The sequence below is a fragment of the Pteronotus mesoamericanus genome, unplaced genomic scaffold (assembly GCF_021234165.1).
Source record: "Pteronotus mesoamericanus isolate MK-2021 breed Mesoamerican mustached bat unplaced genomic scaffold, CSHL_Meso_final scaffold_167, whole genome shotgun sequence".
Taxonomy (NCBI): Eukaryota; Metazoa; Chordata; class Mammalia; order Chiroptera; family Mormoopidae; genus Pteronotus; species Pteronotus mesoamericanus.
In genome coordinates, this window is record NW_026555308.1 from 21,948,626 (window position 1) to 21,975,848 (window position 27,223).

At 54.9% G+C, this 27,223-nt stretch overlaps 1 protein-coding gene across 1 annotated transcript in view; it reads left to right on the forward strand.

Annotated features, from left to right (window-relative positions):
* Positions 1–27,223, forward strand: part of SRRM3 (serine/arginine repetitive matrix 3) — a 54,304-nt gene that overhangs the window by 23,361 nt on the left and 3,720 nt on the right. The window contains exons 3-13 of the mRNA XM_054589753.1: positions 4,115–4,216; positions 12,011–12,139; positions 12,237–12,314; positions 12,775–12,804; positions 13,257–13,319; positions 13,440–13,475; positions 15,182–15,232; positions 15,680–15,685; positions 15,786–15,887; positions 16,216–16,393; positions 26,504–26,850. Of these exons, the coding sequence (XP_054445728.1) occupies positions 4,115–4,216; positions 12,011–12,139; positions 12,237–12,314; positions 12,775–12,804; positions 13,257–13,319; positions 13,440–13,475; positions 15,182–15,232; positions 15,680–15,685; positions 15,786–15,887; positions 16,216–16,393; positions 26,504–26,850 (1,122 nt within the window). The remainder of the gene's footprint in view (positions 1–4,114; positions 4,217–12,010; positions 12,140–12,236; positions 12,315–12,774; positions 12,805–13,256; positions 13,320–13,439; positions 13,476–15,181; positions 15,233–15,679; positions 15,686–15,785; positions 15,888–16,215; positions 16,394–26,503; positions 26,851–27,223) is intronic.

The window sequence follows — 27,223 nt, forward strand, 5'->3', positions numbered from 1 at the left end:
CTCACCTGTAAAATAGGGACACCTGCCTTCCAGAACTGTTCTGAGGGTCCTGTGGACTAAGGCATATATAGGGCTCTTCTGCCCAGAGCCAGTTCCCAGAAAGTGCTCCTCAAACACTAGGGACCCTTGCCCTGTTATCAAATTCAGTCATTAATATCCATTTCTGGAAACACTGGTTCATTCGCATTTATTTACCAGGTTCTCAGACATTTGACAAATATTCCCACTAGTCACAGGAACACGCATTCTTTGGCCCCATTAAAAAGCAATTCTTCCCTTAATATTGACGGATGGCCGGCTAATTCACTGGTGATTGATGCTGCATTTGGAGTCACCTTCCAGGGCAGCCTCTGTGTGCAGCCTGCAGTCACTGTGGGGGTGGGGACAGAGCCCTCAGCCTGTGCAATGTGATACTCCCACCCCCCTACCCCACCCCCACCCCCGCCACAAACACCCCCCTACCCAGGCCCCTTCCTGTGAGGACACAGTGGTAATGCTGGCGGTGGCAGAGCAGGCTCTGCCCCTAGCTGAGCTTGGAACTTTGAGCCCTCCCTTCTTCTTCTTCTGCTTCCTCATCTATAAAATAGAATAGTGAGGCCATCCACCCCCGCTCAGAGCTACTGTGAAAACCAAGTCAACAAATTAATGACCAAGGAAGAGATTATCTAGGAGCCCTGGGTCTCGGCAAGGACAGCAGAATGAAACATTTTCTACTCTGGGGACATCTTTTAAAATAGTGTCCCCTCATCCCATCCCAGCCCCAGGGGGCAACCGAGGAAGTCTCCAAAGCAACAATAAATTTGGCATGTCCTTTCCAAACAGTGGAGAGTAGATGAGGGAGACAGACATCATTGTCCTCCCTACCCCCACTCCCCTGTCCAAGTTCTTGACTCTTAGTATGTGGCTTTGGTCAGTGCCAGCCAGGCCTCCTGCATGGCCTTACCTTGGCAGATGCTGTCACTTCCACAGAGAGTGGATGGTGTGGGTACCAGCCTCCCTTCCATTTCAGCCTTTGCCTCATGGGGATGGAGAGAGAAGAAGCCTAGGTGATTCCTGACCTGGGACTCCCTGTCCCCACCCCTCTGGCACAAAAAAATCCTCAATCAGTACAATTTATTGAGTACTTACTATGTGCTGTGCAAAGAGCTTTATACCTCCCTTAGTCCTTATGACAACCCTAAAAGGCAAGTTACTATTCCATTTCATAGATGTACAGGCCAAGGCTAAGAAAAGTATATGGACTTATCCAAGGTCACAAGGCTAGAAAGTTGGGGTGCCAGGGCTCAAAGATAGGACTGCGTTACTCTCCTGCCTCCCCCTTAATCCCTGGCCTCAGCTGAGAGAGTTGACTTCAAGAAGTATGAGGAGAGTGGAGTATTGGAGGGGGTGGCCACACTTGAGACCTCTTTGCCCAACAATCAGGTGTTATCCTCAGGTCCCCAGCTTCTCCCAGCATGAAACCCTGGGACGTAGTGTGGTTTTCCCCGAGCCTCCAAGTTGGTTCAGTCCAGCACCCACAGTCCGCCAATGACAGGTGCTGAAGTTAGTCAACTTGCCGGAAACCTGCCAGCTCGGGGATGAGCCCCAAGTCCCGGCACATGTCCTATCCCAGGTCTTAATGAAACCCATCTCCCAGCCTAACGTGCTCCATAGATCCCTAGGCATGGGCTTGGACCCTGGCCAAGAGCCCCTAATATCCAACCTGGGATTTGGCCCAATCACTCTTTTGGCCCATCTCCTCCCCAGCCCCGCCACATCCAGGGTCCCATGTCAATGGTCCAGCCAGCCTGTGTCTCCCTCCCAGGGGTCTCCGAGCCAGGGGCTAAGCAGTTTTGAAGGGCCTATGCTATTTGTCATTGTACTGGTGACAATGACAAGCTGGTTTCCTGAGGAGGTGAGATGGGGGAGAAGTCCCTCTGGGCCTCCACTGCTCAGAGAGAGGCCACCATCCCTTCTTCCCGGGCACCAGGCCAGCCCAGCTGTCTGAGGGCTCTGCACCATCCAATACACAAGGACAAGAACCCTCCAGCTAATGCTAAGTAGGGACTGAGGTGGACACCATGAGCCCAGGCCCAGAGCTTGGTGAAGCTGGGTTAGAGGTGTCAGTACAGTGGGGCCTGAGCAGCCCCCACACACATCCTCCCTGTGGTGGGGGTGGGGAGTTGGGAAAGGTGGGCCTCTCCCCGTGCCAGGCAGGATTCAACCCTCCCTATGGTGGGCCACACAGGTGCCTGAACCTGCAGAGGATCAGACCCAAGCTGGGGGTCAGAGGGCACTTGGTTGAAAAGTTGTGCTCCTCATCTACCCCTGCCCTCAATGTGTTGAATCAGTCCCTGATGTCCAGCCATTCTCCCACCTAGAGAGTTTTTTGTCCACTTCTTCCCCTCCATCCTCAGGCCCACTCTCTAGCTCTGACTTCACCGTCTCCTGCCTGAACCTCTGCAGTAGCTCAGTGCCAGCCTCCCTGCCTTCATGTCCCTCTCCTCTAGCCACATAGCCACCAAAGCCATCTTCCCAAAATAAAAATCCAGCCTTCAAACCCTTTGATGTCTCTTCATCACCAGTCACTCATTTATCAAAAATTTGGGGTGCTACATGTGCAAGCAAGGTGCCAGGTGCTGGAAACACAATGGAAATCCAGACAGACAAGGTCCCTGCCCTCAAGGAACTCCCAGGCCAGTGCAGAACACAGAGGAGCCAACAAATAATGACTAGCACATGAACCACCTGCCAGGATCCAGAAGGTAGACGTTGCTATGGAAACACAAACATCAGCACCTAACCTGATCAGAGGGTATCCATGCTGTTGTAAACATCCTATGAGTCACATCTTTGTGCTTAGCCATGATTATTCCTCAGGGTAAACCTGGAAGTTAATTTATGAGTCAAAGGGTGTGTTTATTTTTTTTTTTTGAGGCTTTTGAAAAGAATTGTGAAATTGCTCTTTTAAAAGGCAGGGTCAATCCACACATGCTTGTTGACGAAGGGGAGATAAGGATTGAGGAGAGGAGGATGAAGGAAGGATATGGTGTCCCTAAGAGGGAACAACGTACTCAGCAGGCTGAGTGGGGAGTGCTGGGCCTGCCGTGTGGACAGAGGCTGAATGGTAAATTGATGATAGAAACAAGACAGGACCCCCATTCTATTTGCCACCATGTTTTCTGTCCAAGACAATGACCTGCAGCCCAGAAATGAGAGAGGGTGGGGGCCAGGGACCCCAAGATTCATTCAGCAGCAGGCACTGGATACCTGCTGTATCCCTGGCACAGGGCACGGGGCTGGGTGAGCAAAGACCCGCTTCCCCGCCTGGGCAGCGTGGACAAATGTTGGAGCGAGAAATGCCAGAGGAGCTGGCAGGTCCAGGCAGCGGCTGTCACAGTGGTGCAGTGAGAGAGGAGGAGGACTTACGCCAGGATGTGGGAGCAAGGATGAAGAGTAGAAAATTCTGGACTTTGGTCCCTAGCCTGAGACCTGGATCAGGGGGAGAGCGAGAAGGGAGTAGAGAAGTGAGGAACTTTCATTCAAGGCCCAGATTTCATCCACACCCCACCCCGCACCAGTGCAGAGGGAATCATTGGATCCAGCACTGGGATCCCCAGCAAGCCACTTGGTAGCCTTGATCTTGCAGAAATGGGGAAATTCTAAGGACCTCCCAAGGCTATTGTGAGGATCAGAAGTCCTTGAGGCCAGGAAAACAGAGAAAGCCAGGGATTCTGGCTTCTCCCTAGAATGTATCCAAAGAGTGACTGCAGCTTGGATGTGGGAGGGAGATCTGTCCTGGGGTGGGTGAGGGTCAGGAGGAAGGGGTAGTCTCACCTTGTCGGTCTCCCCACCTCTGGGAACAACTCTTCCTTTGTGTTGTTTGTTTGTTTGTTTGTTTGGCTGGTGGTTTGTTTGTTCAGTTGTTTGATTGGCTGCTTTGGTGAAAACTGGGCAGGCCTTGAGCTTCCCCAGCTCTGACAGCCTTGCTTGGAGAGATCATCTCAAGCTGGAAAGTGCTCTTGTGACTGTGAGGGTGGGGGGCAGGGGCGGGGGATTGGGCGCGAGGAGAGGCACAGGCAGGAGGGGAACCGAAGCCAGGAGAGCAGCCCTCACCCTCCCTGCACCCCTGCAGGTACTCTGAGGAGGAGACCCGACAGAAGGTCAGGACTTTCCGGCAGATGCTGATGGAGAAGGAGGGAATGCTCACCAGGGAGGACCGGCCTGGAGGCCACATGTGAGTGTTGCCTGTGTGGGGACAGGGGAAGGGAGGGTGCAGGCCCAGGCAACAGCTGGGTGCCGGAGGGGTCTTTCAGATGCTCCTTCTGGGGTTTGGGGGTGACAAGGAAAATGAGGAGAGAGATATGGACTCTGTCCACTGGGAGCTTCAGCCTGGTCCAGGCACAAGGCAGGGGCTGCTGTGAGCTGGGGCATTCCCGGGAGCCTGCCCCTGCTCCCTGGGGGCGGCAACCCAGATCTCAGCTAAGGGGATCACAGGCCGCAAACCAGGAAACCTGAGAAATGTTTTGATCCCAGCTTTGTCACAGGCTGACAGTGTGACCCCAGGCTAGTCCCTCGGCCTTAACTCTTACCGTCACAATAGCCTCCAGAGTAAACTGGTATTCTGGAAAGTAAGAACCAACCCACCAAATGCCATTGCTAGCGTGTCCAAAGTCTTGTCAAGGAAAGAGAGCGTGAGCTAGGGGTAGGGGTGTCCCATCTCTGCACCTGTCACAGGACAGGAGGAGCACTGGTGTATTATGGGCCCCCAGGAGGGCTCTGGATAAACAGGGAGTTATAAGGAGATCAACTTTGTCCCAGATTAGAGAAGAACTGGGCACCACTCAAAACTATACAAAATGGAGCAGACATAGGGAGGTGGGGCAGCCTGTCCGTGGGAGTGTCCAGGCGTGCGGGGTGGACTGGCAGACGCCTGGCAGGCAGTGTGCACTGAGGGACTGTCATTGAATCCACTCTGATCCACCTTCCCTTTGCAAAGCCTCAGTGTTCCCACCCCATCCTGGCATTCCCTGCTTCTCTGGCTGGAAGTAAAACTGAGGCGGGGTGAGAGGCTGGGGTGAACGCTGCTGGGCATTTCCTCCAGAGAAGGACTCTGAAGATCACCTGCCCGGTCCTCTTCCATGCAGTGTGACGGTGAGAGCCCCCTCTGGGCTCTACCTGCCACCTTCTCCGGGCCCTTCCAGCTCCGGCCTGCCCTTCTTCTCTTTCTTGGGCTGCTTCCTTCTTAATCTAGGTACTGTCCTTCTTCAATTCTGCTTTCTCTTCTGGCTACCAGCCCACATTTTTCTTTCCTTTCTCAACCAAATTTCTGCAGGGTGTGCAGCACGCATTGTGTCCACTTCCTGAAGCCATGGAGATCTGGCTCCTGCCCCCGCCACTCCGGTGACTCGCTCAGGCAGGGGCCACCTGAGTCCTATTTGCCATGGCCTGTGCTTCTCTACGGGCCTGGCCTCTCAGGCAGGCGCGACCATTGTGCTCCCGCTTCTGGAAACCTACTTCTCCCTCTGGCTTCCAAGATGCGGTTCCCTGTAAATTCTTCCTGCCCCTCTGATGGCTTCCACTGTGTCCCTCACTCCTGCCCATTTCCCAGATGTTGGTGTCCCCTCAAGGGTCTGTCATGTCCTCAGGTCTCTTCCTGAAGAGTTAAGTCCCAGAGGTCTCCCTGGGAGATCTCATCCCTTCCAAAGCTGGAACTCTCTCCTGTTAGATGATTCCAGATCTTTCCAGTAGTCTTGATCTTATCTTTCCTTTAGTGAATGAATGAAGCATTTAAGAACTGGGACACACTGGGATATATGCCATGGGAACAGTGTCACCACCATCAAAAGAAACATCCTTGAGGGTCTGCGCTATGTGCCTAACCCCGCGCTAGTGTGATGAGCGGGGAGGAGAGGAGGGGGAGACGTGCCTCCTGCTCTCTGGGTAGAATCACAAACCTGAAACCAGAAATTACCAGCAACTCCTGACAATGTGGCCACTGGAACCTTCCAGCGTGTTCAGTAGGGGAACTGAGGGGGCCAGGCTAAGGTTTGTTACTCAGGAAAGGTTCCTTGGAAGACGCAGTGTCTGGAAGACTTGACGGTCAGGGAGAATTGCTCTGGAGGGAGCGGAGAATACGCGGCAGGATCCTGGAGCCCCACCGCAATGTTTGCAACATGCGCTCCAAAGCCTCAGTTTCCTCCTTTCCACAGAGAAGGGGTTCGACCAGAAGCCTTCTTTCAGCTCAGGCAGCCCAAATGGTATGAAAATAGCACTCTGAACAGTGCCAGTAGCGAGCTAAGGAGGCTGATGGTACGCTCTGGGTTACGCAGAGGCCGGGCAGAGCTGTTTGTGGTGCTGAACCCAAGGCAGACAGGTGACAGATGGGTCCTGTGCACACTTTCCTGAGGACCTTCACTTCTTAGCCCAGAGTGTGGGGGAGCGACAGAGAGCGTGGGCTCTGCTGTCAGCGCTCCCCGTCCAAGCCTTTAAATCCGACGTTAACCTCCAGCGCTGTGAATCCCAGTTCCACCGCACCCCAGCTGTGTGACTTGGGCAGGTCCGTAACTTCTCTGGGCCTCCACCTCTTTACTTATACAATGGAGATACTAGCACCTGCCTCGTAGCACTGTTGAGGATAGTAAATGAGAGGATGACTGTAAGTGTGAGGAAGTCGCTAGCACACAGCAGACATGCATCACTAACACGTGATCACCACCACTGTCTTAGTCAGCCCAGGCTACTGTATCAAAACGACCACAGACCGGGTGGCCCATCAACAACTAAAGTTTATTTCTCACAGTTCTGGAGGCTGGAAGTCTGAGATCATGATCAGGTTCAGGTGAGGAATGTCTTCTGGGTTGTCAACTGTGACCTTCTTATTCCCCGACATGAAGGAAAGCGAGCTCTCCTGTCTCTTCTTATAAGGGCGCCAGTCCCATTCATGAGAGCTCCACCCTCATGACCTAGTTACCTCCCAAAGGCCCTGTCTCCTAATACCATCAAGTTGGGATTAGAGTTTCAAAACACGCATTTGGGACAAACATTCAGTCCGTAACAAGCACGGTCCCCCGTGATCACAGGAGGCCTGGCAATGGCGAGTGCTGGATTGACCTCAGCTCTCTCCTCTCTGCCTGGGCGTCTCCACCCTCTCTGCCAACTGTGGGGTCTCTCAGGGCTCCGACCACCCAGCAGTCCCTGTGCTCGTGCCTTTGCCTTCCTGACCCTGATACCCCACACCCACTCATCGACTGTAATTTGAGATGTGGAGAAATTCAATGCCTTCTTAGAGCAAGATGATAAAGGAGAGCCAGCTGATGGGTCTCCACTGTGCGTGCATGCGTGCGTGTGTGTGTGTGTGTGCATGTGAGTGCCTCTGATTTTAACTCTCTATGGACTAGAAGAGCCCATGCCACGTCCCACTCAGGAAGGGGTCCCAGCAGGGACAGCGTCACTCCCAGAGGTTTTTATTCCCAGGGATCATTCTTCTCCCGTAAGTTAATTAGCTGGCTCGAGTGACGGTCTTCTGGGACAGCCCCACCTCCAGTCTACCCTCCATACTGGATATCCGAACATCGCAGTGCTCCAGTATCTGGATGTGATCCCGTAGCGGGTGGGAGCCAGTGGAAGGCTTTGAATGTGGTCAGACAGATGTCTGGGGACTTTTCCCTTTGGAAGATGCTTCGATAGGGGAAACTGCAGGGAGCACAGCAGGGCAGGGGCACCCTATTCTAGGGGAGAGGGGATGGAGATGAGGAGCGAGGTCCCAGAGGCACGGAGAGAGGACAAGCTTTTGTCTGTAAAAACGATTGATGTAGGGAGCACTATATCGCCCCAGAGGCTTTCTGTGGGTTCCCCCTCATCTATGCCATCAAGTCTGGACGCCCTTGCCTGGCATTCAAGGCCTCCACAGACTAGACCCAGCCTGTCTGCCACTCTCAGCATCTCACAGCAGCCAGCCTGGCCTGCTGGCAATTCCCAGCGATGCCCTGAATGCTCTCACTCCCATGTCTTTTCTCGTACTGGGCACTCAGCCTGAAATGCGCCAGCCCCTTCGGCACAGGTTCAAAACACCCCATCATCCAAGGCTGCCTCTAAAAACCACTTTGCACATACTCTCAGGATAAAAGTCAAACCTTCTCTTCTTTGGAATGCACATGTTTTCTTGACTTCTCGTGGCTGCCATGAGTTCGTTTTTCCTTTTCCACTGTAATAGACAATGCCAACTTTTAAGAATAATTGTTTTCAAAGTCATGTAATATAACGAAATGGTTGGGAGAGGAGGTTTATGGAAAACAAAATTCATAAGCTACTTTCTAACACAGTGAGCAAATTCATCCTTTTATTTTCTCTGCATCTAATTTTACATGTAGTATGACCTCTCTGTGCCTCATTATTTTATCTGTAAGATGGGAATATTAATGGTGGCACCCACGTTAGAGGCTTGTTCCAAGCATTAAATGACTAAATACATAAATGAGATAAATACATATAAAGGGTTTTAAATAGCACCCGGCACCTGCATTAGTAGTTATAATGTACACAGGGTCATGTTTTTGCCCTATATTTTGAGGAGACAGAAGTGAGACAGACCTCAGTGGACAGAAGAGAGGCCCCAGGCCCAACCCACCCCTGTTCCTACCACCACTAACCTCCCCCAGGCCCCTGGCGGGCCTGGCACACTGTCTGAGCGAATGAGCAGGGAGGGCAGAGCCTTTGCCTGGGATCTGCCCCTCCTCTGTCTGGACTCATTCATCTGTCAGTTGACCATTATGCTCCTGACTAATAGGAAACAGAACCCGTTAATTAGCAAAACTGCTGGTGTGAGGAAGAACATGTGATAGGCAGGCTCTTCCCAGGTCAGAACCTTGCCCATGGTGGCAGGTCCAGCACGCGTCCTGTGCAGTGTTCAACCTCAGTGTATTCTTGGTCCCTCTGCAGTGGACTCTTTGGGCCACTTTGGCCAGCTCTGCGAGGCTTGGTTTGGTCTGTCACAGGGAGGAATGCCTCCCCTGCGCATTCCATGAACGTAGTGAGATGTAAACTAGACTATAAACATGAACTTAGGAGGAGGAAACATTAAACAAATCTAGAGTGCAGTACACTCCCCCTGCCAACTGTATCTATAAAGTAGAAAGGGGACAGCTGAGCTAACGTCTGCAGCAGGGAAGCCCAACCAGCTAAGTCAAAGGCTGTCCTGTTTGTACATGACTTCTCAAAGCCGCGTGCATAGGTGAACTTATACTCTTTACTAAAAGGTCCCAAAACCATAGGGATGTTCCTTTTCCTCTCTTGGCCTCAGTTTTCTCATCTGTGAAATGGGGGAGGGTAATTTCTCCAAGTAGTTCTTCATGAGATTTGTGAACTGTAGAGAACTATTTAAGCATCAGAAAACATTATCACTAATGACATTGTCATCCAGTAAAGGCAGGATAGGAAAACCCTGGAAAATCTTGCAAAGCACACATAGTGATATCAGTCCCACAAAACTAGCAAAAGAGGTCACAGTCCGCTCCTACTAATATCCCTGGAACTCCCAGGACAACTCTTGCCAGAAGGTTCTGAGACCTTTGTGCCTGTCCCTGAACCTGCTGCTCGTTCCCTGTGCCTGCTCTCAAGTAAACCTCTCCGAAGGGACTGAAGAATCAGAGTGGCCAGGTGATAAGGCCTCAGGGAGGAGGATGGGGTGGAGGGGAGGGTGTTCTGTCCTTTGGGCAGAGGAAGAAAGGAAAGATGTCCCTGGGGATGCGGCCAGCAGACTAAGGAGGGCACTGTGAGGGGAAGGAGACGCTCAGTGAGGGCCTAGACCCGGTGGTTAACTCAGCTGGGCTCTTAGGAGGCAAGAAAGGGTCCTTGCAGAAGGCAGTGCCCAAACTCAGCTATTTTATTTTGAGAATAACTGTCCTAATTTTTGTGTCTGGATAAATGGAAGCCCCTCCTCCCACTCGCTTACCCACACAATGCTGGAGTGCGCTTAAGTTTTGCAAAAGACTGTTTTTTGTGTCAGGCATTTGTGCAGCTGAGGGCTGTGCCGGGCGACAGGCCCTGGGGGCGCTGACTAGGCCGGGGAGTTGGAGGCTTCAGGGACAGGGACAGGAGGTGGGAGGCCACCGGCTTCAGGAAGAGGAGTGTGGGGGGAGAGCACAGAGGCCCGAGTGGAGATGTGAGGGTGTCTGACTCTGTGGGGGGCAGGGGGATGCCACAGCCCCTCCCCCGTCCCCCCAGAAGAGCCTCCTGTAACACCTGGGTGACTTCAAGGCTGCCAGGGACAGGGTGGTGTCTGGGAACTGAATGGCATTATTGAGATACAAGATTAGCAGATTAGTGGGTGCTCTGCTGGAGATTCGACCCTGAAAATGCTTTTCCCTCAGTAGCTGGGGTCTGCCTTCCCTGTCCTGTATCTCTTTCAAGTGTCACATGTGCTTCTCTCCCTGCAAGAGGTGGTGTTGGTTTGTGTCAGACAGAGGCTCCCCGTGTAACAGTGGTGACCACGTGTGGGACGACAGGCGCTTCAAACACAGAATCTCACTTAATCCTCTCCTCAAAGCTGGGGTATGCTTTTCCTCGTTGGATAGATAAGGACCTTGAGGCTCAATGAGCTTGGACATGCCTGGGTTCAGACCTGTCTGTGTGAATCCAAAGCTCATGTTATGTTTTTAATACTCTGCCATCCAATCCAAGTCCTGGGCCCCCTCTCTCAGGGCAGAGGAAGAATGGGCCAGGTGAAGGGCACCCAGGAGTGAGGGTAATTATGCCAAAACCAGGGCCGAGCCTCCATGCAAAGGGGCGCTGAGCCCGCAGAGAATGAGAAATGGAAGGTGGGGGCCACCGCCCTGGAGCTGGGCTTTTGAAGTGTTGCTTCTGGGCTTGTTCAGTAAAAAACAAAGTTGCACAGCACCCCGTTACCTCAGTGAATCATCCCGACAGACCTATTACAATTGGGACACTCTCCAAGTTGTCACTCTCATCTTGGAGAAGAGGCTCAGAGGGGGAAGTGACAGGCATCAGGTCACACAGTGGCTCAGGGACAGTGGCAATGAAGGCTCACCTGCAGCTTCAAAACTCCTGTGCTTGCCTTAAGCCCTTTTGGGGGCAAAAGCATCATTCTTTGAAGTGCCCGCAGGGTGCAAACATCTGGCAGAAGAAAGGGGAGGGGGGACCCCTGAGCCAGGAGCAAGGACAGGACTGGGCCCCTGCTGAGCGGAGGGGAGCGCTCTGCGAGATGGATGGGGAGCCTCCGCGGCGGGCCGAGCGCTGGGGTCTGCGTCTGCTGCCGCCAGGCAGTGATGGATGACAGCCGGCAGCGGGAGAAGAGCAAGGAGGCCTCCGGAGGCTGGAGGCTGCGGAGAGGAGGGCGAGGAGAAGCTATGAATATTTCAGAGCGGCGGCCAGGGCTGGAGGAAGGAGGGGTGCGGGGGAGGGAGACAGTCGGGTGGGCATGGGGAGGCGGCTCGGGGACTAGGACAGCAGGGCCAAGGACAGCCTCGCGGTGAGGGGGCTCAGTGAGGGAAAAGGAGGGCTGGAGGGAGGAGTGGGCTTACAGAGGGGAAAGGGGCCGGGGCGGAGGGCAGTGGGGTTAGAGGGGACGGGGATGCAGGAAAGCGGCTCGGTGAGGGGAAAGGGGGCCGGCCGGGTGAGAGGGTGCAGTGAATGAGACTAAGGGACAAAGAGTCGGTGCAAGGAGGGGACGTATTGAGGCGAGGGGCCTCACTCAGGAGGAGAGGGCTCAGCGATGAGAGAGGGAAAACTTGGACTAGGAAATTAGAGGAGGAAGGGCTCAGTGCTCTTCCTTCCTTTTAGCAAAATACGGCACCGCTAAGGCTGGGGCGGGGGACTGTAAGAAAGGCTCCCCCGCCGGATTCTCCAAATCCTCACCTGACTGTCTAGGGGTTGAGGCTGCAGACCCCGGTGCCGGCCGCACCCGCCTACCTTGGACCTTTTGGGGCGGACCAGGCCTGGGCGCTGCGCTGAGAAAGGGGCGCAGGGAAGGCCCGCCCGCGAGGCGGGTGCTGAGCTTCTCTGTCGCCGGCAGCGTGGCGGAGACCCCGCGGCTGCCCGAGGGCGTCGAGCCGGGCCTGGAGTACGCGCCCTTCGACGAAGACGACGGTCCGGTGGACTGCGACTGCCCGGCCGCCTGCTACCGTGGGCACCGGGGGTACAGGTCAGCAACCGGCGCGGCGGGGGTGGACAGGGCCGGGATGTGGGGGCGGGGCGGTCCCCCCTCACCTCCGGCCCGTGCCTCGTCCCTTGTCACCCAGGACCAAGCACTGGTCCAGCAGCTCGGCGTCGCCCCCTCCCAAAAAGAAGAAAAAGAAAGGGGGTCATCGGAGGAGCCGGTGAGAGCGCCGCCCGGCGGCGGGGAGAGGGAAGGGCGCGTGGGGTGCCCCCACATGTCCGCAGGGACCCAGTGCTGCATTTATGAGCCAACCCCCTCCGAGCCCCTCTGCCCTTATTAAATTCCTCCCCCTCATGGTGGTGCCCCCAACCCACTGAGCCCCTCCTTTTCACCAAGTCCTCTCCCCTCATTGAGTCCCCAACATTGGCACTCACCTGATCGAGGCCCCAGCACTGGACACAGTGACGCTGGCCCTGTCTAGGTCCACCTGATGGGCACCCCCTGCTCTTCCCCGGCAGCCGTGCCCTCACCGCCAGAGTGTGAGTGGCCTGGGGAGGAGGGATTTGGCAGGGTCTCATCTGTGGTTCCCCCTCCCTGTCCTGAGTGAGACCCTGGCAAATGTCTGGGGGCCCAGCTAACCCCATTCAACTGTCTGTCCTTCTTTCTCCCCTGGCCCTCAGCAAAAAGAGGAGACTAGACTCCGAGTGCAGGTCAGTGATGAAAGCAGGCAAGAACCAGGAGGGGCTGAGGGAGGGGTCTGCGGGTGGGGAAGAGTCCAGGGCCATCCTCCAGAGGCAGGAGGCCTGGTCTCTCAGGGCCCGGAACCTCGGACACCGCCAGCTTTTCCCCCACAGAGGCCAGAAATCCCACCATTGCAGCCTCTACACTTTGGGTTTGAAACTGTCCTCCCTTACAATGCCCAGGGGGCCAGAGGGTGACCAGGGGACAACACAGGCAGCTCCATCAACTACCCTTAGAGATCTTGCCAACCCCACAGGCCTCAGTTCACTCTGTATAACAGGCAGTTGACTTCATGGCCTGCAATCCCCGTTCCAGCTTTGATGCCCCAGGCACCCCCCTCCCCCAGCCATTTCCAGCTGTCCCTCCCTCCACCTCCCAGCCCCAGTTCACTAGAGCCCACCTCCCATCCCTCTGTCCACAGCTGTGGGAGCTCCTCACCCCTGCGCAAGAAGAAGAAGAGCGTGAAGAAGCACCGCAGAGACAGGTACCCTTCCTCCCCTGGGGCTCCCTCTCACCTCCATGGGGCCCAGGACCAGAGCCATGCTGCCCGGGTGTCTCCGAGTCATCCCAGGTGGGCTCAAGAGAACCCTTTTTGGCCCTACAGGTCTGATTCTGGGTCCAGGAGGAAGAGACGGCACAGGTGAGTGGTGCCCTGTGGAGGTGTGCCAGGGGGGCGTGGGGAGAGGCTAGTGCCCCCCTGCAAAGCCCAAAGCCCAAAGCCCAAAGGAAGCCATGACAGGAGAGCGGTTGTGAGGGTCCCGCCCTGCTCCACCCTCCTACTCCAGGGACTCCTTCCCAGAGCCAGGCAGGGGACTGAGGGTGGGGGGAGGAGGAGGAAGGCCAGCTGTCCGCAATCCTTACCTGCACCATGAGTCAGCCTTGACAAGGGCAACCCAAGAATTTCCAGACGACAGAGCAGGTCCAGTGTCCAAGGGGTGTGTTCATAGAGGTGTCAGTTAAGAAGGCAGAAGCATCGGAATTGCAAATTTGCAGGAAAAGGGTATGCCAGGCAGAAGGAAGCCTCAGTGAGTAAGAGACGGGGCGGGGGGGGGGGGGCTGTGGCTAGAGGTGAGGTATCTGACGGGCAGGTGCCAGCCCCCAATAGACCTGACTGCTATGGAGTTGGCCTCCATGTAGGCATGGCTGAGAGCCAGCATGGGGCTCAAGCAGGACAGTGACTTGTTCAGGGTAGATTGAGAGAGAGGAGAGGAGGAAATGAAAGGCAGGAGCCCAGGCAGAAGTAGGGGTGGAGAAAGTAGAACATTCAGCACGGAGGGAAAAATGTGGAACAGTCACATTCCCCATGGTTGGCATGGGAGCCAGAACCCCTCCCAGCAGCCCTGCGGAGGGGCAGAGTCCCCAGCTCCACCCCAGCAGTGAGAATTTGCCCACGGCCATTTGCCATGTGGGGGAGAAGCCTAAATGAACAGCTGGCCCTCCAATTTCGCCCGTTCCCCTCCCCCAGTTCTTATAGGCCAGTGTGGGCCCCTGCTGCCCTCAATAGTCACTAGCAGCTCACACAGCTCCTCTGGCCAGCTCCCAACAGTCCTAGGAAGGACCTGGAGATGAGCTCGGCTAGAGAGCTCCAGAGGGGGAAACTAAAGCCCAAAGCATGCAACGTGGGTTCTAAACCCAAATTTTTCCCCTGCCCCAACCCCCGAGCCTGCCCCCAACTTGCTCTGCTCCTGTGAGAATCACCTTCCAGTATTTCTTGGCATCATCTCATTTTGGTCAGAAGAAAGCATCTGCTTAGGACTAAAAGGATTGAGCCGGAATTCGGTGGCATCGGGGAGGGGAGGGCTGAGAGACCTACCAGACCAGGTTTGGAATGAAACCTTAGAGGATTAGGGTTGGGCTTAGGGTCATAAAGCTCTCAGTCCTTTCGTCAAAAGCAGGAACTGGGCTGTGGAGCCCACACCAGAGAGCTAGGAGGGCCCTGTCTGAGAAGACCTGGGGCACTGGGAACACAAAGTGAGGAGGTGCCACCCTCGCCCCGGTAACTCATCAGTGGCCCTTTCCCGAGACTGATGCAAGAAGATAAGGGCAAATCACCCTTCCTTCTGGGTCTGTGGCCACATATAACCCTTTGGCACTCCCAGAGGGAGCAGCAGTTAGGGCCCAGGCAGGAGGTGCTCATGGGCCAGGGCTTACCAGAGAAGAAACAGACTTGGCTAAGTGCAAGAAACCAAAGCTGTGGGGTGGGATGGGCAATTCCACCCCTGTTAGGAAGGCTCAGGTCAGAGAAAGGAACCAATCTCAGGTCCACACCTAGCTCCAGGGCTCGATGTCCCACGTCCCTTTGCCTTGGCTCAGGCTGTGTTGTCACCTAGCCTCTGCTTTCTGTAGATCTCGAAGCCCCAAGAGCAAAAGAAAAGAGAAGAACAAAGAGAGGAAGAGGTGAGCGCTTTTTCCCCTTCTACAATCCCTCCGTCCATCTCCGCACCCCCCCCCCCCCCCCCCAGCCCCACAGCAAAGCTGACCTTCTGGATCACAGAATCACAGATAGCTCATTTTGTACCCACTGCCCAGGTGGAAAAATTCAGACCCACAGAGTAAGACCAGAGCCCTTGCGAGTCAGCGTCAGAGCTGGAGCTGGAACCCAGGCCTCTTGCCTCCCAGTCCAGGGTCTTTTCATGCTCAGTCTTTGTAACTCCCCACCCCCATTGCTCTTGTGACCCCACTCCCCCAGAGTCACAAGAGCAACAGCTGAGGGATGAGTGAGGTCTCAGGGCACTGGGACCTTCTAGAGAAGAGGGTGCCTTTTCCTGATTCCCATAAATGACCCCACAGGGACTAGGTAGCTTTGCACCAGCGTGGACAGGCTTTGTGTTATTTTTGTAGGAGACTGAGGTAGAGGATATTGGTCAGCAGTGGCTTCCATCAGGTCTTCACAGGGATCCCCCATGGGGAGGGCAAGCAGAACTTAGGTACAAGCTGATTTCTCTCCCAGGCCTCAGGAGTCTCCAGGCCGGAGGTCTCATCGCCACAGCAGCAGAAGTTCCCACAGCCCCTCACTCTCCTCCCAGGACAGTGATTCCAGATCACCCAGCAGGTAGGTCCTGGGCCGCTGGGTGCCTCAGGGTGTGGTTGAGCTCAGCTTTCTGCTGAAGCGATGGGGCTTGCCTACTAAACATCCACAAGGGCTGAGGACCGGGCTGATAGAACAGCAATCAATCAGTGGGTAACTTACCAAGGAAATGCCAGTGCCAGCCTGGAAATGGGTTTGGTGCCCCAGACCTTGAATGGGAATCAAGGCAAGGTGAGGATTGGGGCCCTGCTGTCTAAATAGAAGGATTCCCTGCGCAGAGCTGCGGCCGGTAGAGGCCTCTTATGGAGAGGCATCCCACGCCAGCTGCTCCCCGCTCGTCCCCTCCACCCAGGCTGAGCCCCAAGCACCGAGACGAAGGTCGGAGGACAGGCAGCCAGAGGTCCAGCGGGAGCCGATCGCCTTCCCCGTCGGGCGGCAGCGGCTGGGCGTCGCCCCAACAGAACGGAGGCAGCGGGCAGCGGAGCGGAGCGCGCGGGGGTCGCCCGGGCTCGGCGGAGAGCCCGCCCGATGTACGTACGCCTGGCTTTGCAGAGGGTTCCCGCCCCGCGCGGGCTGCGCCGTGCTGGGCCTGGGCCAGTCGCTGCTGGGCGGGGGCGGTGAGTGTGTACGGGGCGGGGGCGCTGCCAGCCTCCCTCAGTCCGCCGCTTCCCCCTCCCAGGCGCCCTCCCTTGAACCGGAGCGGCCAGGAGTGCTTGGTTGCTATGCCCACCTAGCCCTAGTGTCCTAGGGTGGGAGTCGGGGTGGGGGGCCTGCGGGCGTGGGCCACCCTTGGGCTTGGCAAACTGAAGGCCATGAGGGTTGACCACCGGGACACTCAGTCATTTGGGTAAGGAGCTGAGGAGGAACCAAGGTCTCTTGCCTCCCTCCCCAAGGTGTATTGAGGTGGGGGGGCGGGGCATGGTCCCTGGAACAGGACTCAAGAGACAGGACTCCCCTGGGCTTCACTTGGGCCCTGAGCCTCCCTCTCTTCATGGAGTTCTTTCCCTCTCTCAGAGTGCGCTCTGTCCCTCAACCCCCTCACTGGCCCCTTCCCCCTCTCCCAGATTCCTCCCCTATCTCAGTCCCCTTGCCACGACAGAGCTACATTTCTAAAGTCCCGCTCCAGGGAGAGTCTGTCCTTTCCCAGGTGCTGCCCTCCCTTGGGTAGGTGTCTCAAACCGGGAGGTTCCACCTCCCATCCCTTCTAAGACGTTTCCCAATGTACCCATTGCTTCCTGGGAGCCCGCAACAACAGCCCCCCCCCCCAAAAAAAAAAACCTGTCCCCATCCATCCTCCAGGAGGGGCACAGAATCCTTGAGATCCATAGGCACGTGTGGTGATCATAGGAGCTCACAGCTGGATGGTCCAAACCAGGGCGGGGGCTCTCCCAGGCCCCAGGGGAGGGCATAGCCCACTTTCGATCTTAGTACAGTGCAGAGGCCCTCTCAGGGAGAAGGGGCTGCAGCACTGGCAGGGACACTGGGTGGGCACAGGGGACTTAGAGTGGGCAGTCTGCAGGTTCCCTCCCTGCTCCCAGACCGCAGGCTGCCCCGCAGTTTCAGCAGGGAGCAGGGTGCCGCCCCTCCTCAGATCTCAGGTCTCAGCAGCAAACATGTACATGTTGGTCAGTTTCATTTTGATTTTTGGCTGTTTTCCTTTCACTTCCTTTCTTTATTCAAATACCCTTAGTCCACGGCCTCAGCCACGAAAGCCAAGGGCACCTGACAAAAGGCTCTTGGTCTCAAAGTTAATTTTTATTAAAGGACATTACCTGCCTGGAAACTGCCGCACTGGACAGGGTGCCAGGCTCCTGAGCTCTGAGGGGCTGGTTGAGCCATGTAGGGGTGATCACACCAATGTCCCTGGATCTCTCTTGGGTGTGGGAGAGGGCACCCAGAGGTAGCTGAGGGCAGCCAGGACAGGGACAAGTCTGAGACGCGATGCCCAACCTGGGCATCCCTCCACCCCCAGAGGCACAGAGCTCTCACAGTCTCATGCCCCTCCCCTCCCCAGAGGTACAGAAAAGCATGTTCTTTCAAGTCAGGGTGAAAAGGAGGCCCCTTCCCACTTTTGGTCCCCTCCCCAGCCTTGGACACCTAAGCAATAGCCCCCGTAAGAGCCCTGGGCATGTGCAGACAAAATGGCCACAGCAACCAGGTAGACCCGAGGAGCAGGCAGTCAGGGAAGGTGGCCTAGCCTCTGGCCCGGGGAGGAAGCCTCGGCAGCACCCCAGTCTTGTCTCCCTCCCAAAACTGGACTCCATTTTGACATTGCCTGGGGAGTTTTCTAGGAGACAACACTTCCTTAGTCCTTTCATGAAACAGGGTCCCCAACCCTCTCAGTACCCCCTGGGATCTGAGAGATCAGGGACCGCTGCACATCCCTGCCTCTCACCTGCACGCAGACCCCCTCCTTGCCCATAAAGCCGTTTCTAAACCTGAAATGGGGTCATAGACTTTGCCATTAACAAAAAATGTTTCTCGGGAAAAGCACTGGGGCTGGTATTCTTGGACCTTACCTTTAAAAAAAAGAGAGAGAGACAAATGGAAAAAGAAAAGCTCACCATTTTTAACCCCGTCTATGTTTTTGTTTTTGTTTTTGTTTTTTTTTTAGCCTCCCATTTGAAACGTGGTAATATTGTGATTCCATTTCTCCTTTAGTGACAAGGGAAGAGGGTGGGGAAGTTTATATAACTTTTCCTGTTATTTTGTTTTTGTTTGTATTTTCTTTTCCTTTTTTTGTTTCCTTTTGTAATGTACAGAAATGCAAACTATCTCTGGGTTTTTTCCTATCTTCTCTGTTGTTCTAGAATTTTGCTTTTGTGCGTTACTGTGGGAGTCTCTCCTCCTAATGCAGAAATGGTTTTTGAATCTCAAGTGAACATTAATCATATACATATCTCTATATACTTATTTTTTTCCTTTGCAATCAGAATTTAAAAGGGAAGATAACTTTGAAAAACTGATTCCCACGCCAACAGCTTCTGCCAAATCTGCAGCAGCAGCCACGCCTCCCCGCAGCCCCAGGGCACAGGGCACTGGTGGAACTGCCTCAGCTTTCAAATTAACAGAAGTGGTACAGGACGTGCTTCTGGGCCCCTGTCTATTAGGAACCTTGGAGAGAAGCTGGGAGGGACAGACTTGTCCCAGTTACCCAGGGGCCTTCCCAGAGCAGTGAGCTTCCTGTGTCTTCTCAGTTCTGTCTAGCATAAGAAGGCCGGGCGTGACAGGGACAGGCTGCTAGCACCTGCTGCGCCAGGCCTCAAATCCTTAGGAGGCCCTGAAACAGGGAGCTGAAGACGCCTGAAAGGGTTTAGCTCAGGTGAGAGCTTCAAAGCCAGGTACTCCCAAGCAGGAGAAAAAAATCCACCCTGGCCCCGAAACTGAGGCCAGTGGGATGCTGGCTCACAACATCTCTTTGTTGTCCCGTCTGAGGCCAGGGCCGAACCCCCTCAGAGGGATTTCTGGGTTCTGCTGCTTATTGCTCTCCACAGCTCACAGAGATCCAATGACCAGTTCAAGTCATGCAGCATTTTAGAGGTAGACCTAAAAGGAGACCCTCTGCCCTCAAGACCCCCAGCCACAGCCAAGCTGTGAAGACAGTTGTCAATGGGAAGCATACTCCAGGAGCCCTGAGCAGGAGGAGGGGGATTAGGGAGGTGGATGCTGGGGGTCTCAGTTCATGCCTTCCCCCTGGGGACCCTTCCAGGTGTTGATGGCAGGCTCCCAGCTCTCTCAGCTCCCCAGCACTGAGGCCTGCCCGCATGAAGACCAGGGTATAGGTAAGCCTGGCCCTGCATAAGCGCAACTCTGTATGACTGCAGCTTTAGCAACTCAGGGAGCCCTAAGCCCTCACGGCTCACTACGTGGAGAAAGAAATGGTGAGGCACAGAGAGCGAAGGGAGCTGCTCAAGGTCACACAATGTGGGATAGAAGAGTAAGATGCTAAGCCCAAAGCCCAGCGTATCAGGCAGATAGGGTGTCCAGGGTTTGCAGCCTTAAAAGGAGGGTCCCCTGCGTTGGCTCCACCTGTCCCTAGCATTGGAAGTGTCTAGGGAAGCCTCACCATCTGCTGAGAGTGCCAGAGATGGTTCATGAGCAAGACCCCCAGGCTCCCTCTCTGGCCTCTGCCTCTGGCTCAAATTTCATCACAGAACAGGCAGCCTAGGGGGACCCCAGGAGGTGCCCACACCCATGGCAGTCCCTGATCTGCCTCACCCCAGGCCTCCCTCCTCCACGCCCCCAGGAAAGAGCAGTGACCAGGCTGGAGTGGGGCAGTCCAAATAGGAAAAGATGTCTTGGCATTTCTTCCAGGATGAAGCCAGAAAGCAGGGGGGATGAATTTTGCTAAAATGGTGCTGAAGCCGGGGGAAAGGGCATAAGGCTGACTTGAGGCAGGATCAATCCTCCAAATTGAGTCTGTGGTTGTCTTCCCTTTTAAATGCATAGTTTCCGTTTCAACCCATCTGTCCACTTCGATTGGCCTTGTTTAAACAGCTTCTCTTTCTTTCTGGCTGGGTCCACCTTTCTCTCTCTCTCTCTATTGCCTTCTGCCCTTCTCTTTCCTTCCTTTCTCTCTCTTTCTCTCTCTCTCCCTATCCCTCTCTCTCTCTCTCTCTCTCTCCCCTCTCTGTCACTGTTTCTCTCCATATCTCCCCTGAAATGGGCCTATCTCCCCAGGCTGCCAGCCACTCCTTCGTCCACCCTGTGGTTCTGCTTCCATCAGCTGCTTCCTGCATGCCCTCTGGAGGTTTTCTGTTGTTTAAAGAGTTAAGAAAAGCTTGGCTTTTGGAACCTGTTGGGGTGGGGGGAAGAAAACAGTAATGACTGGGCAGGAGCCCCCTGCCATCCCAGGGACAAGACCAAAAGCCACACTTGACTGCCCACATGCCAAATCACAGGGGGAGCGCAGCTTAGAGTCACTGTCTTTCCCCATTCTGCATTCCCAATGCGGAGACCTTCTTTTCTTTTTTATTATTGCATTCCCGTCCCTGACCACTGAGAAGGTAGGTATCCCAGCTCAGCTGTGCGCTCGCTCGCTCCCATCTCCAGATAAGCCCTGCCACTCTGCTTGGTTTGAATGTGGTTTTCTTTCTCTCTTTCTCTCAGTCTTGCTCTGGTTGGTTTTCTCCCTTTCCCTTTTCTTTATTTTAGTGACTACTCATTTGTAACTTGCATTTTCTCCAAATGAGCTACAAAGCTGTGTTTCCTGGTTTTGTCGTTTGGTTTTCTTGACTTTTCCCCTCAACAACTTTTCTGGTTCATTCTTCCCTCCTTTCCACTTTCCCTGCTCCTTCTTCTTTCTCTCCCCATCACTCCTACTTCCCAATCCCTCTTCATGCCCTCTCTTTCTCATTTTGTTGTCTGAATGCATTTCTGTGTGGTTTAGCATTCCAAGTTTGTGTTCCCTTCCTGAACTCTATGCTGTGGTTGAGCCAATTTGATTTCTGTTGTCTGGAGTAACTGCTAATCCTCTCACCCCTCACCCCTGCCAGCCCCTGGGGCCCACTTGGGCAATAAGCCTTTGTTGGTGGAGGGCCTGTGCTGGGCCTTTCGGCCTCCAGATCCTGGAGGAAGTTCTGGCTGAGGTCAGGCCTGGGGAAAGAGCCCTGCCCCACTCTCTGGGGCCTGCTGGGCTCTCGTAGGTCCTGCACTGGCTGCAGGTGGAGCATTAGGGTTGGAGCTGCAGGACTACGGGGCAGCTGCTGACTCGAGGGCTGAACCCCACAGCTCCAGCTTTGGGGTATGATGGTAGTTGAACTTTGGGTACAGGGGTGAGCTGGCCAGGAGTAGGCACTGGACTTAGGGGGCCTACTTAGAAAAGTCTCTGTGGGGTAATTTGGGGGTAGAAGGAACTCTCAGCTAACCCTCCCCTCGCTGGACCACTACCCAATCCAGACAGTTACTCCCTCCTTCCCCCAGCATCCTTCCATCTTCCAAATTTGAGCTTAATGTGCAGAACAATCCAAAGAGGATAGCCAGTAGAGGCCATGGACTCCTGAGGTCAGGGCAGAAGCCAGCTCTGTGGGACTTGTGACTTCCAGCCCAGTGCCCATCTAGCCACACTGAGGGCATGTGTCAGAGGTAGGTCCTCAGGGACGCCAGCTCCCCATTCCCACCCTTTAAGCTGTTTTCTGTCTGACCTAGGAGCAGCTACGGAAGCTTGACATCCCAACCCTCGTGAGGCCTGGCTGGGCCTCCACCCTCAGCTTTGAAAAAAGAAGGCCTCATCTCCCCCTGTTTTGAACCCAGGGGCAGGTCCTCAGGAGCTCACCCACTCAGAACATTCTTTACCCCTGGGTGGTGCCAGAAGGGCAGACAAGGAAATTGTTCATGGGGGGAGAAAGTGCTGCTGGTCTGATTGGGGAGTGGGGGCCCCGCCCTTAAGGAGAACCTGATGTGACCAGACACCCAGAAACAGGATCCTCAGATGCTGAGTTGGAGGAGGTAGCATTCCAGATGCTCACTTATTCTTGTCTTTAAGAGTATCAGGATCAGGCAAGCACACTATTCCTTTCTAGTCTTTTCCCATTGTCTTCTCTCCTCAAAAATATCTTACATAAGCAAAAAGAAAAGATGTTGAATAGGAAATCAATGATCACCCAATACCATCATACATTTTTCTCTCCAAATTAACTTAAATTGTTTTGTAGGTATTACATAAATTTAACCTGAGGTAAAGTTTCATTAAAACAATTAAGAAACTTAAAAAAACAAAACAAAACACCATGTTGGGGAGCAGGTCGTACCAAGGGCCAGAAGGGCTCCTGGGAGCAGGGCTCAGAGGCAGATGAGGTCTCACTCACTCACTCATTCATTCACACACTAAGCAAGCATTTGCTGAGCATGCCTCTGTGCCAGGCCCTGTCTGAGTGTCCATGCCCAGGGAGGGGCAGGCAGAGCTGAGTTCGTAGCCCTCGCCTGCCAGACTGGAGGACAGACAAAAAGATTACTCAGAACAATGAGAGAGGAAAAGCTGAACCAGGAATGGGGACCCCTAGCCCTAGCACGTCCTGGCACAGTCCATACTGAAGGAAGGGTCAGGGGTCTGTGTGATCATAGAGGAGTACACCTGATACAGGGTGAAGCTCAAGAGAGGCTTCCTGGAGGTGGTGGCCTTGGGCTGACTGTAGAGGGGAAACAGGCATTAGCCAGGCCATGAGTCACAGTGGGGAGAGGTGAGAGGGGACAGGACTCACACAGGACAGGCTTCCAGAGATGTTTGGTGGTCCCTGACCACCACAGTTCTGTCTGGCAATGAGATCCCGTGGTCTCTGGGCTTGTATCTTTCTCAGTTTCTGGGGATGAGGCTCACCCTCTGGCAGGATCCTGGAGACCCTTTCATGAGGGCTTCTGGAGGGGTGGATTGGTTCTAGTCTTTCCCCAAGGGAAGGCACTATATGCCACCCTACCTAGTAACATCTTCCTCCCATCCTCCATCATCCTGGCATTTGGGGGACATGCCATGGGGCCCCATGCCTTCCTGCACTGCTCTGACCCTGTTTGTCTCTGAGGGAACAGTGAGTCCGTTGTTCTCTGTAAAAACCTCTCAACTCCTGAAAAGACCCACCCTGTTCAGAAAGACCCCAGTTATGTCCATTTTACCAATGGGGAAACTGAGACCCCAGAGTTAAGTCACTTCCTTAAGGTCTCAGAGCAAACTCACATCAGGGTTGATTCCAGTGTGTTCACTTTGCCAATTACTATCATCTTGAGCTGTGGCAGCCAGTTGGCTTGGAGGAGGTGAGAGGGAAATGGGAAAGAGCCGGGACTTCAAGACGTACCTGGCAGGAAGGGTCCAGATCAGCACACGGGGTGTAGCCCAGGGACTTTGACCTCAGTGACCAGGAACAGAAACGTGATAGGGGTGCACATACACCCAACCCAGGCCCTTTTTATGCTTAATACTCCCAGATCAACAATGAGAAAGAGAGAGGGCGCTGCAGTGCCTGTGGGAAGTAACGTCATAGCCCTTGGTCTTCTTCCCACCCTGCTGGCCTCTTCCTGGAATCAGAGGTAATGGCTTAGATCCAGGGTCTCAGTTGGAGCAGAATTCACATGCACGTCCTAATTCCCAAGTTTAGTATTCTGCCCACTTGCCTTGCTGCCCTCAACTCCTGAAAGCAGCAAGCAAAGGTTTCACAAAAGAAGGGTCCGCGTCGCCTGGGGTGTGGGCTACTGTGCATTAGCTGCCAGGATGCCCTCTCCCCCACCTAGTATTTGTTCATGCTACGCTTTTTAACAACCCAGGGAACAGAAAAGAAACTGGACACTGGAGAGTTCTTTCTCATTTGCCTTCCCTGGAAGAACAAGGATGCTGGATGACAGAACCTAGTGCTGGAGGTCTTGGGAGATGTACCAATAGGGGTGGAGGGCATACGTGTTGGGGAGCCAAGGGTCTCCAGTAATGTCTATTGAGAATGAAATGCCACCTCAGAGGGGCAATGTCTGAACAATCCAGCCTCCTTGTCTCCTAGCCTACGGTCAAGGTGCTCAGAAGGGTACCTTGGTACCTAGTAATACTTAGTCTGCCCACCTCTGCCTGGCTGTGCCTCAAAGAGAGATACCAGGCTGTTCCAGGAGGTACTCATGGCCCATCTGGCTCTGGTCAGCTGCTTTCACCTTGTATGGTTGGTATTCATTGGTTGCTTCAGCCACCAGCCATGAGCTGGCTCTCCACCAATGGGGCTGATTTCTTGGCTCTACCTTCATGCCCAGGCTGGATCTGTGCTTGTAGAGTTTGGCACCATCCTGCCCCGCTGCAGGAAGCACCAGGGCCATGCCAACCACACACTCCTTCCAGCCCTTGGCATCAAGGTACCCTGAGGGGTGGCAGCTGGTCTTGTTCTCTCATCCCAGGAGCCTGTCAAAAGAACTTGGCCTCGACCCTGCCCCTAACCTAAAATTCCCTTGTTTGGCCCTGGCTCTTGTAAGGGCATTTCTTCCTTTCTCAGCAAACAGTATTGAGGCCTCACTAGGTGCCAAATTCTGTGATAAAAACCCAGGTTACAGAGCTGAATTCGACACCAAATCTGTCCAGGAGGTACTCAAAGTCAAATTGGTGCTGGTGATTGGGTATGGGGTGGGAGTGATGGACAGGCTTATAAACAGACTAGTGTAGTCAACTGTTACCAGATGGAAGCCCAAGAACAGGAGGAGGGTCAGTTCTGTGGATGGGGGTGGAGGGAGAGGGTGGTCAGGGGGCATGCAGAGAATCTTGGAATATTTGCTCTGGAAGGAACATCAGGAAGCAAAGCCCAACACGTTCATTTTGTGGATGGGGATACTAAGGCCCAGGATGGGGATATGACTTGGCCGGGGTCACCAAGTAAGGTAGTGGCAGGCTCTGGGATCCTGGTTCCCAGTCAAGGCCCTTTTGAAGGTGCCAGGTGCCCTTTCTGGTTTTCTGTATCCAGATCTTTGTGTCCTAACTCCACTTTTGGAAAAACATATGACATCTCTATCCAGCGGTCATGGTCACCCAAGAGGTGCCTGCCTGCCTGCTCAGGCCCGAGGAGCCAGGCACTGGCAGTCCTTCCTCCAGAGGCAGTGTGGCCTCCTTTAGGCCTAGAATGGGGTGGTTGAGTTTTTTTCTCTCTCTCTCTATCTCTCTTGCATTTTTGTGAATCTAATGATGAACTTACGCTACCACACTTTTCCCTTCTCTTACACATCTTACCTACTAAAGGAGGAAGTGCCACTTTATTGGTAAGTGGACGTTAACCAAGAGGGACTTAAAAAAAAATCAGAACTTTAAAAAAAAGAAAAGAAAAGAAAAAGAAAAGAGAGAAACAGAAAGACAGTCGGGTGCTACTGACAGCTCCACAGGTCTCTGCAGGGCCGGAAAACAAAGAAAGAAAAATGTTAACAGAAAAATGTCAGTTCCCCAGGAGTTAAGACATTGTTTTTGATTTTGGTATCTAATGACATTTGTGGATTTTGTTTTTTTATTTGTTTTTCTTCCCTTTCTTCGGTTTAGTTTTGAGTTCAGTTGTCCCGCCCCGCCCCCACCCCATCTGTGTGCCGTGTGCCCCCTCCATGCCCTCACTCACCCCCACCCGCGGGGGGCCTGGCCTGCTGGGCTGGCCCTGGTCGGGCCTCCCGGTGCCCACCCTCTCTCTTCTCTCTGCTGGGATCGTCCGTCCCTTGGAGGGGGGCAATGCCAGCCCCGTGCCCGTCCTGGAGCCCCTCCCTGTCAGCCCTCACCGCTCCGTCCCTCTTGTGTTTTGCATGCTGAGAACCTTGCATGAGCTGCACTGTTGAGGCCAGAAGGTGGACCCTCAGGAGAGGCAGAGGCAGGGCAGGCGCGGGGAACCGTGTGTGCGATGCTCCGGGACTGGCAGCCCCCGGCCTGGGCCCGGTGAAAGCCCCCTCTCCTTCTCTCCCCCCACCCCACCCACCCGCTCTCTCACCCTCCATCTCTCGCTCCTTCTCTTGGTCTATCCTCTCTTCCTCTCATTCTCGGATTCCTCCTCTCCGTTTTGTCTCTCCTCGCTGTCTGTTCTCACTCTGCTTCTCTCTTCTCCGGGTTCTCCGTCTCCTCTCGTTTCTCTGTCTCTGCTCTCGTCTCTCTGGCCCCTCTTTCCGTCTACCCTCTCCCCCTCCCCCCGCCGTGCCCTCTCTGTCTCTCTCCCCGTCAGAAGCCCAGCTCGCCCTCATCCAGGCTTGGCGACCAGGCGGAGGCCGGTGCAGCCACGTCGCCCGCGCGGGGAAAGGAAAGCGCGAGCCCGCGCTCGGTGCCGTCGTCGCAGGGCCGAGGAGACCGCGTGGCCGGCGGACGGGCCAGGCGGCGGCGGCGGCGGCGTCGGCGGCGGCGGCGGCGGCGCTCGCGGTCCCCGACGTCTGCGCCCCGCCGCAGGGGCCGCCGGCGCGGCCGGCCCGCGCCGCCCCGGGGCTCGTCGCGCTCCCTTAGCAGCGACTCAGGAGGCGGCGGGGTCCCCGGCCCCGAGCCCGGCTCGGAGCGAGGCCACGGAGGGCACGGTAAACGGTGAGTGGGCGCGGTCCCAGGGAGCAGGGGCTCCCCTGCCCGCAAGGCCCATCCCCACGGAACCCCCGCGCCACCGACTCCTCCCCACTCACTGAGCATCCCCCACTTAGTGACCGCTCTGACGCGACACCACCGAACACCCCTTCCTCACTCATATCTCTCCCCGCCCCCTGCCCCTCTTGAGGAAACCTTCCTCCTTCTAGGAACCTTCCACCGCCTACTCACACACAACCTCCTCCCACTCACTAGCCCGTCCCCTCCTCCCTAAACTCCTCCCGCATCAACCCCTGCCCCTCCTGAGGCCCCTCCTGAGACGACTCCTCTCCACGGAGCCCACTTTCTCTCTAGCTGAGCCCCCTGTCGCCCTGCCCCT